This window comes from Dermochelys coriacea, chromosome 23 (assembly GCF_009764565.3).
Source record: "Dermochelys coriacea isolate rDerCor1 chromosome 23, rDerCor1.pri.v4, whole genome shotgun sequence".
Lineage (NCBI taxonomy): Eukaryota > Metazoa > Chordata > Testudines > Dermochelyidae > Dermochelys > Dermochelys coriacea.
Window position 1 is genome coordinate 4,878,020 of NC_050090.1, and position 14,621 is coordinate 4,892,640.

The 14,621-nt window shown below is 58.5% G+C and overlaps 1 protein-coding gene across 1 annotated transcript; it reads left to right on the forward strand.

Annotated features, from left to right (window-relative positions):
- The first annotated feature begins 533 nt into the window (after positions 1-533).
- Positions 534-13,871, forward strand: PTGIR (prostaglandin I2 receptor). The gene is made up of 2 exons (XM_038381829.2): positions 534-1,910; positions 13,011-13,871. The coding sequence occupies exons 1-2, from the start codon at positions 1,059-1,061 to the stop codon at positions 13,398-13,400; spliced, it is 1,242 nt and encodes a 413-aa protein (XP_038237757.1). The 5' UTR covers positions 534-1,058; the 3' UTR covers positions 13,401-13,871.
- Positions 13,872-14,621: the final 750 nt, after the last annotated feature.

Below are 14,621 nucleotides of genomic sequence, written 5' to 3' on the forward strand. Positions count from 1 at the left end.
TTCATCCACATACCTCCCCCACGTCTCTCCCTCCCCATATACACCCCACTCGATCCCTCTCTCCCCCCATGCACCCCCTCTGTTTCTCTCCCACATAAACCCCCTCTACCCAGGCAGGTTTCAGAGTAGCAGCCGTGTTAGTCTGTATTCGCAAAAAGAAAAGGAGTACTTGTGGCACCTTAGAGACTAACAAATTTATTAGAGCATAAGCTTTCGTGAGCTACAGCTCACTTCATCGGATGCATTTGGTGGAAAAAACCTACCCAGGCACACACCCCTCTCTTCCCCCATACACCCCCTCTATCTGTCTCCCCCATACACCCCCTCTAGCCCCTCGATCCCTCTCTCCCCCCATGCACCCCCTCCACCCCACTCTGGGTGCCCCCTCCCTGGCTGCGCGGCAGTTCGAGCCCCCTGCGCCCGGCCCAGGACGGGCGGGGGCGGCCAAGGGCCGCTGTCCCGGGGCTGATGTTGGCAGCTGGTCCCCGCCCCCCAGCTTCAAGAAAAGGAAACAAGTGGGCGGTGGCTGCCCCGCCCCGGTCTGGCTCTTCCCAGCCCCACAGCCGGGTGAGGAGCCGAAGCCGCTTCTCAGCCGCTGCCGGAGAGTCGAGGGTTGAGCCGAGCCAGCGGCGTCTGCAGGAGGCGGATCTCCGGGGGTCCCACGCGGGCGCGTCTCATCTACAGGTGCCCTTGAGCCCGGGACAGAACCCAGGAGTCCTGGCTCCCAGCCCCCCACCCTGCTCAAACCACTAGACCCCGCTCCCTTCCCAGAGCAGGGGATAGAACCCGGAGTCCTGGCTCCCAGCCCTCCCGCCCCCCCCCCGCTCAAACCACTAGACCCCGCTCCCTTCCCAAAGCCAGGGATAGAACCCAGGAGTCCTGGCTCCCATTGCCCCTTGCTCTAACTACTCCATCCCACTCCCCTCCCACGCTTGGGACAGAACCCAGGAGTCCTGACTCCCAGCACCCCCACCCCCCGCTCTGCCCCGCTCTCACCCATTAGACCCCACTCCCCTCCCTGAGCTAGGAACTGAACCCAGGAGTCCTACCCCCTGCCGATGCTCTTCCAGCAGAAGAGCCCGGGTCCCTTGGCATTGCCCTCCCTGAGGCCCCTGGCCGACCTGTGCGCCAACACCACGCAGCTGCGGGAAGACGGTAGCCCGGTGCTGAGCTCCTTGATGTTCTCGGCCGGCGTGGCCGGCAACGTGGTGGCGCTGGCCATCCTGGGCGTGCACCGCAAGGAGCTGCGCACCAAGTCCTCGGCCTTCTGCATCCTGGTGACCGGCCTGGCCGCCACTGACCTCTTGGGCACCTGCTTCCTCAGCCCCGTGGTCTTTGTCAGCTACGCCCGCAATGCCTCCCTGCTGGGCCTGGCGGAGGGCAGCCGGGGTCTGTGCCAGCTCTTCGCCTTTGCCATGACCTTCTTCGGCCTGGCCTCCATGCTCATCCTCTGCGCCATGGCGGTGGAGCGGTGCCTGGCCATCAGCCACCCTTACTTCTACTCCCAGCACAATGGGCGCGGCTGGGCCAAGCTGGCCCTGCCGGCCGTCTACGCCTTCAGCGCCCTCTTCTGCTGCTTGCCCTTCCTGGGCGTGGGGCGGCACAAGCAATACTGCCCCGGCACCTGGTGCTTCGTGGAGATGGCGTCCGGCCAGCCGGGCACCGCCGCCTTCTCGCTCACCTACGCCACCCTCATGGCCTTCCTCATCCTCGCCATCTTCCTCTGCAACGGCTCCGTCATCGTCAGCCTCTGCAAGATGTACCGCAAGCAGCGGGCCCGGCGTGGGTCCCTGGGGCCGGCCCAGCGCCGTGGGAAAAGCTGGCTCAGCCAAGGTGAGGAAGAGGTGGATCACCTGGTCCTGTTGGCGCTCATGACCATCATCTTCGTCATCTGCTCCCTGCCCCTCACGGTAAGTGCTGGATCTGGGAGTGCTTAGAGCAGGGGTGGGGGACTGGGAGCCAGGACTCCTGGGTTCTATCCCTGGCTTTGGGAGGAGAACGGGGTCTAGTGGTTAGAGCGGGGAGTGGGGGGCGCTGGGAGCCACGACTCATAAGTACGGCCATACTGGGTCAGACCAAAGGTCCATCAAGCCCAGTGTCCTGTCCTCTGACAGTGGCCAATGGCAGGTGCCCCAAAGGGAACAAACAGACAGGTTATCCTCAAGTGATCCATGCCCTGTCACACAATCCCAGCTTCTGGCAAACAGAGGCTAGGGACACCATTCCTGCCCATCCTGGCTAATAGCCATTGTTGGACCTATCTTCCCTGAATCTGTCTAGCTCCCTTTTGAACCCTATAATATTGGCCTTCACAACACCCTCTGGCAAGGAGTTCCAGAGGTTAACAGTGTGTTGTGTGGAAAAAAATACTTTCTTGTGTTTTGTTTTAAACCTGCTACCTATTAATTACATTTGGTGGCCCCTTGTTCTCCTGGGTTCTATCCCCTGCTCTGGGAAGGGAGTGAGGTCTAGTGGTTAGAGCAGGGTGGAAGGGGACTGTGAATCCTTGGGACCGTGGAGGGCAATGGGGAGTCCGACACCCTGGGTTGGGATGGCTGTGTGTCATTAGGCTGAGGATGCCCCTAGGGGAGATTGGGGAGTTGGGGAGTGCTCCTGGGCTGGGGTCCGGGGAGTGGGCTTGGGGAGGCCATGAGTGGCTGGCCAGCGACTCTTGGCCAGGGCAGAGGATCCTGGCTGGCTGTCCCAATATTTGCTGAGGCACTCGCCAGGATCAGAGCAGCTGAGGCCCCTCATCGCGCCAGCGCTGTCGAAGACTTGATCCCTTCCAGCCGGGCTGGCTGGGCCAGGCTCCAAGCTACTCTGGGCGCCCTGTGGGAGCCAGGCTCAGGGATGGGACACGGGGCCAAGACAAACACTGCTGGGCCCAATTCCCAGGCTCTGTTTGCCCACGGGCCCAAGGTGCTGCTCGCCCCATCTCTTCTCTGCCCTCCTCCTGACTTTTCCACATCACACTCTCTAGATAGGAACACTGCCCACCGCCCCCCCGGCTGACCTGGGGGGTGGGGGGGTGGGTCAGGGAGGTTCCTGCGGGGGTGGATCCATCAGGGAAGGGGGTTGTGAATCTTTTGAGGCATTCCGTAGGCTCCTGGGGGTGTGTGTGTGGATCCATTGGAGGGGGGTGGGGGGCGTTGTCAGGTTGTGTGTGTGCATGTGTGACAGGGATATCCTGTAGGCTCTTTGGTGGGAAGAGGGGTCTGTCAAGAGTGGGGTTGTCAGGAATTCGATAGGCGCCAGGAGGGGTAGGTCTGTCGGGGAGGGATTGTCAGGGATGTTATAGATGCAGAAGGGAGGGGGTGTCCGTCTGTCAGGGAGTGTCAGGGAGGCTGTAGGCTCCCGGCTGCAGGGCCCCAAGGCTCTGGAGAGATGAATGAGTGGAACACCCTTGGGCTGACGGGCAAACTGAGCGGATGACCAGGGGAGTCCCCTCAAGCCCATGGCCATCCCTCCCCGCAGCATCTCGGGGCACTGATGAATTCTGAGGGGCTGGGAGCTGAGCCAAGACTCGGGCCCTACAGAAGAAGCAGCCGGTGCTGTAGACAGCAGGAAACTGGGGAGGGACCCTCGCAGGCTCTTCATAGACCCAGGAATCCACCACCCCAGCACTGTAATGCAGCCACTTCTGGAGCGGGGCACGGTAGCTGGTTAACACTGTCATCTGCCCTTCTGCACATCTATCCATCCCTCTGTGTGTCACTACATTCATTTATCTAACTGCCTAGATATATCCACCCCCATACACACCTCTCTGTCTGTCTGTCTCTTGCTAAGTGTATTTGTCCACCGAGGTACAAACAGAGGGGATATGATGGATGGCTGATTGATAATACTGCGGATGGATGGATGAATGGATGGATGGATGCCTTGAATTAAGATTTTTTGCATGTGTCTGCCGTTGAGGAGCTGTGTGAGAAGGCAGACCCATAAATGGAGACAGTCCAGGTTGCTTGAAACAGGGAGCGTCAGACCCATTGGAGTGTCCTCATTTAGACTCCAGAGTTAACACCCAGTGAACAAATTTGATACTAGAGATGTTCACCCCTCTTGGAGCCTGTGGCTCAGGCTGCCTGCAAACTCAGGCAGACCTTGAAGCCTCAAGTCACGCTATGGGAAGTTTTCTTTGTCACCCTGCAGGTGAAGAGTGGCTGGGCTTCTAAGCGGCATGAGGCAGATGCCGTGGCTCTCTCCCATGTGAGGCCCTTAAGATGCAGCTGCCTGCACTGACAGCTTTGCTCCTGCTCCTTCTCTTTTCTGGGAATATGGGTGTGGGGGGGCAGATTCCAGGCAGCTGAGACTCCCTGCTGCGTATCGGCAAATGGCCGGAGATCAGGATTTACATCTTGGCATGAGCCTTTCTGGGGTGGTGGGGTGATTCTGTGATCCGCAGGGGGAAAGGATCAGATTTCAGGTGCAAAAGGGATGGGGGGTTGTTTAAAATCCAGCAGGGGGAAGGGGAAACCTGGAGCATTTTCCTGTTCTGTTCTATTGAAATGTTACAGCAAATAGCTGTGGGCTTGGGGAGGAAAGTCCCATCTCCACTAAGAACCAAGCAGTTGCAAGAAGAAGTTTCCAGGGACACCGGGATCTCGTGACACCAGCACAGCCGTCTCTGTGTGGCAGGTGTCCCGGGCATTGGGGACCAGGCCTTTAGCTCGGGCCCCGCCGAGCTCATGCCATCTGCCAGGGTTTCCCAAGTGTGGCTGGGCTTTAATTCAGCTCCACTAGCCTCTCCCACAATACAGTGCATCTCTCTGGGGCTACGACCCCCAAATCCCTTGGGCCTGGGTACAAGGGATTCTGGGATCCCAGAATGCACCAGTGCAGCCCCTGGGGTGAAGGCCTGTGTGCTGGTTTGGGGGATGAGAGTCAGGTTCGGGAATCTGAAAGTGTGTATGTGTATGTGGGGGTGGGGGGGGGGAAGAGGTTAGCTGTCCCGCTCTCAGCACTTGAGGGGTGGAGGATACGGGCCTGATCCCCTCCATAACTCCACCAACTTCAGTGGCCGCTCCTGTGGGGTGCTGAGGGGGCTCCTATCAGGGTCACACTCATGGGGGAGGCTGCAGGCCACCGTTGCACACCGGATCCAGGAGTGAGTGCTGGTGCCCGTGCCCTGGTGTACGACCCCCAGTGCACACGAGATCCAGGAGTGAGTGCTGGTGCCAGTGCCCTGGCATAGGTTCTCATTGCCCACTGGATCTAGGGCTTCAAATCCTGCTGTGCTCCTGGTTTAACAATTAGAAAAGCAAATTCTGTCGGTGATTACAGGGCAAACAAGCTGCTTATTGTCCCGATTGTTAAACCAACATTGGAGCGGGAAGGTGAGAAGACTGGTTTGCAGAGAGCTCCAAGCTGTGCGGGAGCAGCGTGGGGGTTAGGACAGCAGTTCCCAGCCTCGCTGGCCTGTCGCAACCCAGTAAATATCTTTACTGCAGAAATCACCTGGCAAAATATTTCTTACATATACACGCAGTGCACTGGGCAGACCACAGCTGCAGCTCCTGCGGCTCCCGTCCCATGGGGATGGCTGGGCTCGGCTGCCCGCTCTGGGCGCTGCAATCTCTGGGATGGCTGTGCTGCTCAGGTTTGGCCCAGTGGGCCCCCCTCCAACGGGGCCAGGTGGGTCAAATTTGTGTGAGTGGCATTGTGAGCTTGCATATGGGGCCACAGTACCACTTGTTGCCCCCTGCTATCGTGATGGAGGGGTGGCTGGGCCGTACTTCTGTGGCACTGTGCCCCTGTGCACCAGGCCGGAGGAAGGAGCTGAACCTAGCCAGCCTGCGGGTGGAGTGAGCTCTGCAAACAGCCCCCCAGAGCCTTGTGACCCTTTGATGTGTTGTGGGTCGCGACCCACGGGTTGAGAAACTCTGGTCTAATACACTCAGCATAGGTCTGGGTTCTGTCCCTAGCTCTGGGAGGGGAGTGGGGTCTAGGGGTTAGAGCAGGGAGGGCCAGGAGCCAGGACTCCTGGGTTCTATCCCCAGCTCAAGGAGACAGTGAGGACTAGAGGTTAGAGCAGGGGAGCTGGGAGTCGGGACTTCTGGGTTCTATTCCTGACTCTGCTGGGTGGTTTTCAGCAGGTCACTTCCCCATGCCATGCCATGGCTCCCCCCATTTATGAAACAGAGATGGCAAGAGGAGTGGGGCCCCCTGACCTTTACAAAGTGAGTGAGGGCTCTGGGCTGAGATGGCACGTTAGTACAAAGTACTACCCCATCCATTTTAGTTACAAAGTCCAACCCCATCCATGTGAGTGTGTGTGATATCACTGTTGCCTCCTAGTGGAAGAAATCAGAACTCTTCATCCATGTGTCATAGCCCCTGTACTGCACCCAGCTGATGGTGATTTCCCTGTAACTAAGGCACCAGACGTTTGGGCTTTAGAAGCTGGTCTGATCAGCTGCAGTGGCTCTGTAGCCAGGAAGGGCTGGGGGCTCATTACAGTGTTTGCTGTGGTCCCGGCGGCTCATGGGACCCCGAGCTGCCTTGAGCAAATATTGCCGTGGGGCGTCTCACTGAATGTGGCTCCCAACACGCTCACTGTCCTTCCAAACCCGCCCTGCTGTATTGCGCTTATCGCCCGCCCGGCGTTGACAGTACCTGTTGGCCGGCCCCATGCCATGTTTCCTTCACCTGTTTCAATATTGCCTTTCCGTCCTATCGCTTCCCCCTGGCTGGTTCCCGGCACTCCGCCAACAGGCAACAAGTCCCTGGCGGGCCCGATCCCCAGCCTTAGTGCCTCTGGAGTCCTCTGAGCTTTGCAGTTGACCCCGCTCTGGCCCAATAACTAATGGGATTGGGGCCTCTGCTCTGCCTGCCCATTGCCTTGGCACGTCGGGAACCCCCAACGTGCACGCATCTGCCTGTCTCTGCCATCTCTCCCAGCGTGATTCATCCTTTCCTCCTTGGGTTCACTTTTCCTCCCGGGTCTATAAATTACAGCCTCTCAACCATTCGTTTTCTTGCCTTTCCAGGCTGAGCCTTTAAATAGAGAGGGCGAGGACCACAGGGCCTCCTTCCATGCCTGTGGGGTGAGCAATGGGGGAGCTGCACCCCTATTCTCCTTTTGCTCACACTGGGTGCAAATGAGGGGGTCACCCGCTGACCCCCGTGCAGTGATGCCCAACGAAAATCAGCCCCTCTGGTCTCTGAGGCCAGAGAATCCGCTGAATAGCAGTCAGCAGCCAACTACACATTTTTTAAAAATCCCTTTCAGGTGGTTTTTAACCAGACCTGAGTTTGCTAGGGGTGACCCTCCCCTGCCATCTGCACCTGGGCAAAGTGAGGATCAAGAGCAAACCCCAGATTGGCTGGGCAGCGTTTCACATTTGTTTTGCGCTGGTTTGCAAGGTGCAGGGCAGAGAAGAAATATGCCCCCTGCGTGAGTGAGCAGGAGCCATGCATGTGCATGTGCGTGTGTGTTCATGCAACCTTGTGTGTGCACGTGCATCTGGACAGGCGGGGGTGTACGTGTTCACATGTGTGTTTGTGCATCCCTGTGTGTGTGCATGCATCTGTACGGGCAGGAGTGTATGTGTGCACGTGCGTGCATCTGTGTGCGAGCAACTTAATTTGATTCCCTCCTTTCTGGTTGTTGTCCTTGCTTCGCTTCCGCCCCACAGCGTGCACGTTGCCTTCTCCTTGCACACTCACGTTGGTCCAAGTGACACTTCCTTTCCACATGCACTGGCTTCTTCTCCCGTTCTGCAGCCTCTGGGCCTGATTCTGGTCTTATTCCCTGTTCTTCTTTATCACTTGAGTGTCACTGATTTCCTTGGGTTTTACCCTGGGGTGAAACTTTCACAGACAGTCCAGTTAGAACCTTCCCACCCCCCCGCCCCCTGAACCAACAGCCCTTTTCTCACCACTTCTGTTCTTTTGTTCTTGGATTTTCTTCTCATTTTTCCTCAGCCAGCGCCATGAGAATCGGTCAGTTTCAGGTCTCTCTAGAGTCAATTTCTGGCCAGTTTCATTTCACTCCAGCTGGAGCCTCTGCTCTGATTGCAAAGAAAAGGATGTTTATTTACAATCCACTCCTTCTTAAGAAGGGAACTTGGCTGGGGACAGATGGGAGCTGTCCGCCCAGCTAGCGGCCGCGCAGCACTGAATTTAACGAGGGGTCTGGCATTAAATTTAACAGGGATGTGTTAAGTAGGAGGAGGGAGGCAATGGGATATATGTTGGGGCATCTTGAGTCCTAGAGGGACTGTGACTGGAAGATCTAGGGTCTCTTCTGAACTTAAATGCTATGAAAGTCCTGTTCAGGCGACCATCTCCTCTGAGTCCCGCTCAGCCATTTCTTCCAGGCAGCCCATATCTGGTGGTCGAGCTAGAGAGGATCTTTTAGATAGTCAGCTGATCTTGGTGCCAAGACTCCACGTGATGGAATCTCTGCCCATTGTTGCCTTATCATAGAATATCAGTGTTGGTCATCTAGTCCCACCCCCTGCTCAAAGCAGGACCAATCCCCAATCTTTGCCCCAAATCCCTAAATGGCCCCGTCAAGGATTGAACTCACAACCCTGGGTTTAGCAGGCCAATGCTCAAACCACTGAGCTATCCCTCCCCCCCCTTCTGCTCCCTCCTCTGTCTGTCTCCACCGTTATTTGTAGATTGTGGTGTAAATCTGGAACCAGTGGGCCAGATCCCCAGCTGGGGTAAAGCAAGGCACCCTGGTGGTGAACGCCCCCAGAAGCCTTTCTGTCTTTCTCCCCGCGGGGGAAGCTGCGGCCGTGCTGGGACCATGTGTGGAAGGGGCCTGCAGATAAGGGCTGAGTTCTCCATTCAGTCCCTTTCCCCCGTTAGGGTATATGGTTATAGGGCAGTAATCTCCTTCCTCCCATGCCCTGGCCCCTCTCGCCCCTGTGATGAGGCTGTTTCCTCTCCTAGGATGTTACCCTGAGCGATATGGATGCTTGTGTCTGCTCGCCTCTGCGAGCTGTTTAGTACTCAGTGTTCCCAGCGGACTGGGATCTGGGACTGCCCCCCCACCCCCCAAACACTCAACCCCCTCCCCCCTTAGAGTTGAGCTGCATTTTTGAAGACTAGTCAGTTACCTCTCCAGGGAACCCCCTCCGGCCTGCCCGGGATCGAATTTATCCTGCGTCCACCCTGATGCCGCTCCATGGAGCGACTCTGGATTCACCCGAGGGTGGGCGAGGGGGTCTCCCTGCAGCCGGGTCGGCCTTCCTGGGCAGCCTGACACAAACGATAACCAGGGGCTGTACAAGGGATGATTTTCAAAGGCTCCCTTTGAGGCACAAAGTGTCGTTAACAAGTGCCGGGGATCGTTTCCACTCTTTCCCCTGGTGATAGCCACCAGTCCCATAGAGACCCTGGCTATCCGCCTCCCCCCCTCCAGTGGCTGGGTCCTTGTTGCTGTGGGGGACCCCGATTGATAGGAGAAGAGGGTAGAATCTTTGGGGCACCCCCTGGATTGGCCTAGGGGGGAGTGTGGTGCAGCCGGGCAGGCACTGGGGAACCACGGCATGGTCCAGCCCCAGTTTGCGTGAGTGGTCTGGGAGGAAACCGAGGGGGCTGGGCCAGGGAACGAGTCCTCTGGCCCAGCCAGGGTGCTCCCCACAGGGCAGAAAGCGCTGACAGCGCAGGGAGCTCTTCGTGGCTGAGTGGAGGGGCCCGGCAGGGGGTCATCCTGCCAGGGCTGGGGGGCCACTGACAGCACAGGGGTGCAGAGGGTCCCCAGCAAGTGCCTCCCCTCCTTGCTGGGTGCTGGCTGCCCAGCAGGGGGAGCAGCCCTGGGCACTCTCATGTGGGCTCTCACCCAGCGCCGGGGCATGGCTGCCAGCACATCTGGGGGATGCTCCTGGCTCTGGGGAGGAGCTGGGGGGAAATGCTGCTTTCCATCCTTCCCTTCCCACCCCACCCCACCCCAGCACCGGGGCTTTAAGAGTCCAGCTTGATTAATATGCACCTGGGAGAGGCCATGAATAATGAGGGGGGAGGGGAAAGTGCAAGAGGACGAGGGGTAACTTCCCCTGGGCTTAGGTTATCCCATCATTGCCTGCTAGGGGGCTGTCTGCTTGGGGGCTAGCTGGTGTCAGGGATGGGATACTGGGCTCCATGGTCCCTGGCCTGATCCAGCAAGGGTGGGGAACAGAAATGTGTAGCCTTGGGAGGCAGCCTCACCACTGGCCTGCGGTGGGTGGAGGGGGCTGTTACAGCTCCCTGTGCCTCAGTTTCCCTGCCTGCTTCTCTCCGGGTGCTTTGTGGACAGATACTGCCCACATTTGTCCAGTCATTGACACTATCTGCTTCCGCTCCTGGGTGCCCCGGGGCCCCAGCCCCCCCTTCTCAGCTGACCCTGTTGCCATTAATCCTGGCTAACCCAGTGTGTTCATCTCCATTATCTGCCAAGTCCCCCCCCACCCCCGCCCGGGTTATACGTGAGGATCTATCCACCACCAGCAAGGGCAGCTGTTGCCCAATGTGTGTGTGTGTTGGGGGGGGTTATGCAGACAGAGCCCAGGTCTCCTGGCCCCCCTCCAAGTGCAGAGCCTGACATGTCCGTCCCCCCTTCATCCCATGTCTGCTGGAAGGAGGATAATGTCGGAGCTGGGCTGAGGTGTGAATGGGCCCCCTGAGGCTGGACCCTGCTCTGGGGGTCCCCCGGGGTGAGGAGCGGGGAGCCTGTGTGTACTCCAGCACCGAGTGGCTGGGATGAGCCAGAAATAGCCTCCAGGGAAGGGGTGGGGTATCATGGCCCAGCAAGGCCACTCCACGGGCTGGAAACAGCAGCCAAGCTGCAGGTACAAGGGTTGGGAGTGGGATAGTCGGCTCGTTGGACCCGGGCTCTGATCATTGACAGACCCTCCCCTGCCCCATCTGTGACTTGGGGCCACATGACAAACGGGCCCACGTTAAATGGATTCAAATCCTGCAGAGGGGTCTCCAAATGGAACTGTCTGTGGGACGTTTCCAGTGGGGTCCCGCAGGGATCAGTTCCTGGCCCCTCGCTGCTTAACTTGGTTATTGATGGCCTGAAATAAACCATGAAATCCTCCCTGATAAAGTTTGCAGAGGACACCCAAATGGGGGTCACAGGTACAGAGCAATCAGGGTCACTGGGCACAGGCCGACAATACATTTTTTAACCCGGTTAAATGTGAATGTATCGATCTGGGAACAGAGAATGTCAGCCGCACTTATGGGGGGGATGGGGAGGGAACCACTCTCTCCTGGGAAGCAGCAACTCTAAAAAACATTTGGGGGTCATGGTGGAGAATCAGCAGAACGGGAACTCCCAATGTGGCGCTGGGGCCGAAAGAGTTAATGCGATCCTGGGGTGTATGAACAGGGGAGTAGCGGATAGGAGCAGAGAGGTGATTTTCTCTCCATGTTTGGCCCTGGTGTGACTGATGCTGGGATCCTGGGTCCACTTCTGGGGCCCACAATTCAAGGAGGATGTTGATAAATTGGAGAGGGATCAGAGAAGAGCCACCAGAATGATCAGAGGGCTGGAAAACCTGCCTTGTAGTGAGAGACTGAAGGAGCTCGATGTATTTAGTTTAACAAAGAGAAGGTGAAGTGGGGACTTGATCCCAGGCTATCAGTACTGACATAGGGAACAAATATTGAATAACGGGCTCTTCAGTCTAGCAGAGGAAGGTCAAACATGATTTGATGGCTGATAGTTGAAGCGGGACAAATTCAGACTGGAAATACGGGGTCAGTTTTTAATGGTGAGAGTCATTAACCCTGAGAACAGGGTCTTGGTGGATCCCCTGGCACTGACAAGGTTTAAATCAAGGTGGGCTGGGTGTCAAAGAGATCTGCTCTAGGGATTAGTGTGTGGCCGTTCCCTGGCCTATGTCATACAGGGGGTCGTTCTAGATGATCACAATGGTCCCTTCTGGCCTTGAAATCCGTGAATCCCCCCTTCAGATTGATCAGTGAGCTGGCTTGGGTCTCTGGGGGCTTTGAAGCCAAGGCCGGTTAAGGCCACGCCCAGGGCCCCAGCTCCTGGATTCTCCTGATCCCAGCGCCAATAAAAATATTTAAACAGGAGTTTCCAGCCCATAGAGTTGGTGAGAAAAGCTCTGCAATGCGACACAGGTGTAAACGGTGCAGCGACGCTGCTGGGGTTTGCAGAGAGCCTGAGCCGATTGCTCCAAGGGGTAGCTGCCCTGTGCATCCCTGGTGCTAACTCCCAGCCCCAGTGCTTTGTGTGGGGAAGGAGGAGAGGTGCGCACTGGGCCCAGCCCCCTCTCCCTGCAAGCAGCTGCTGGGGTGAGCACTGGGGGAGAGGGGAGCCCCTGCCTCTGCCAGGAGGAGGAGGAGCCAGAGCAAGAGGGCTAGGAGGTAAATCCAGTCTTGTTTGAGCCTGGGGCTTTCAGCAGATGCTCTGCTGCTTGAGATAAAGGAACCACTCCCCTAGCAAGCGGCTGTAGCAGACTCTTTTCCTCGGGCAGACCAGTCACTGGAGGGTAATATGGCCTCAGTTTTTTGGGAGAGGGGTTGTAACCCCCCCCACCCCATCACGTGCAGCTAGAGAGCAGAGAGCCTAAGCACACAGGCACCCACGGGGGGCAGCAGCTGGGGACAGTCCTGACACTGCCCCCTGGTGGCTCTGGGAAAAGTGGGGGCTACTGGTTAGAGATGGGGGGCTGGGAGCCCGGATTCCTGGGTTCCATATCCCCAGCTCCAGGGAGGGGAGTGAAGTCTACTGGTTAGAGCTGAGGGGCTGGGGGCCAGGACTCCGGGGTTCTGTCCCTGGCTCAGGGAGGGGAGAGGGGTCTAGTGGTTAGAGCAGGGGGGGCTGGGAGCCAGGACTCCTGGGTTTATCCCCAGCTCCAGGGGGCTTAAAAGGTCCCAGAGTTGAATACCTCCCACAGGGTACCCCGAAAGACCCCTGGCCCCTCCTGCTCTGCATCCCCTCCCCAGCTCCATCCCACCTTGTAGCCTCTTCTAACATCACTCTCCCCACCCCCACCCCCACCCCCCTCAGGCAGTGACTGTAACCTCCCCTCTCCCCCCAGATCCGTGCCTACATCGGCGGCCTGGCCCCGGACGGCTACGAGAAGGGCGACATGGTAGCCTTTCGCTTCAGCGCCCTCAACCCCATCCTGGACCCCTGGATCTTCATCCTGTTCCGTAAGGCCGTCTTCCGGACCCTGCGCGCGCTGCTGTGCTGGCCCTGGGCCGGGTGCCGGAGCCCCGCAGGCTGGACAGCGTCCCCTTCCAGTCCAACTTCTCCTGCTGAGACTTGGGCCCCGGGCACCGTGCGGGCACCGCAAGGCCCTGCATCATGGGCACTGAGCACCAGCCACGGGCCCTGCCGTGGGCACCACGACATCGCCAGGCCAGGGGGCCCAGTGGGCACCTGGGACTCTCCGTCCCCAACCCCACCCACCTTCTACAGAGGATGAAGAGAAGACCCAGGGCACCCGGCTGGGTGGGGCCATGACTGGAGGGGTGGTGGCAGTGCGAGACAGGACAGAGCATGAGCTAAGGGGGCCAAGCAGGGGAGATGCCCCTCCCGGTGTGGGGCAGAGGGAACTGGGGGGAGGGGCGTGGATGCCCCCAGGTAGGGTATAAAGGCCATTTCATACCCCCCCAGTGGCTAGAAGATGGAAGCTGGTGCCGGAGGCCAAGCACCCTGGTGAGGGGGACACCAGGTCATGGGGAAAAGGGGGGATTTTGATCCCGACTCTGATTCCCCCCCATACCCTGGGCATGATCGAAATGGGGGGTGGAGAGGGGCATAGGGATTACATGGCTGGATGTGGCTGGGCTATATGCACCCCCTCTTGTGGGAATGGCACAGTCCGGCCTTTGGCTCGTTAATGGTACTCGCAATTAAATGCCTCCGTCCTCCTTATTAAAGAAAATTTAACAGAGATGCTTCCCAGTCGTCAATTTGTATTAGAGTGTGTGGGAGTGGGGAGCAGGGGGCTGCGGGTCGGGAGTGAGGGGCATTGGCAGAGCTGTGGGGGGAGCCAAGGGCTGGGATAACATTGTGGGGGGTGCTGGGGTTGGGATTAAGGGGCGTCGGCAGAGCTCGGGGGGGGGGGGAGGAGCCCAGGGCTGAGATAACATGGTGGGGGCTGTGGGTCGGGAGTGAGGGCTGTCAGCAGAGCTCTGTGTGAGGGGGGAGCCCAGGGCTGGGAGAACATGGGGGGACTGTGGGTGGGGATTGAGGAGCATCCTCAGAGCTACGTGCCTGGATGCCATGGGGTGGCCTGGGGGCTGTTTGTGCCCCCAATTGCCTCAGTTTCCCTGCCCCATTCCTCCCCTTCCTCTGCCTTCTGTGCCCATTCTGCCCTCTGGCTGGTGCCCTGACGCCCCAGCTTGTCCCTGTCCTGTCTGGCTCTGCCCCCGTTGGGATCCGGGTGCTGGAGATGATGCCACAGCCAGCACTAAGCCCAATGTAAATAGTTCCTTTGCTGAATTAATCCCCCTCTAGCCTCCGCCACGCAGCTGCCGGCTAATCCCCCCTGTCTAAATATGTGCAGCGCTGTCCCACGGTGGGCAAGAGTCCCAAAACCTACTGGCCCATGGCCCCCTCCCACTCCCAGTGGCGGAGGCAGCCCCTCTTCCCCCCCATGGCTGGTGGATCTGCGACAGGGGGGGCTGATCCTTGGGCTGGG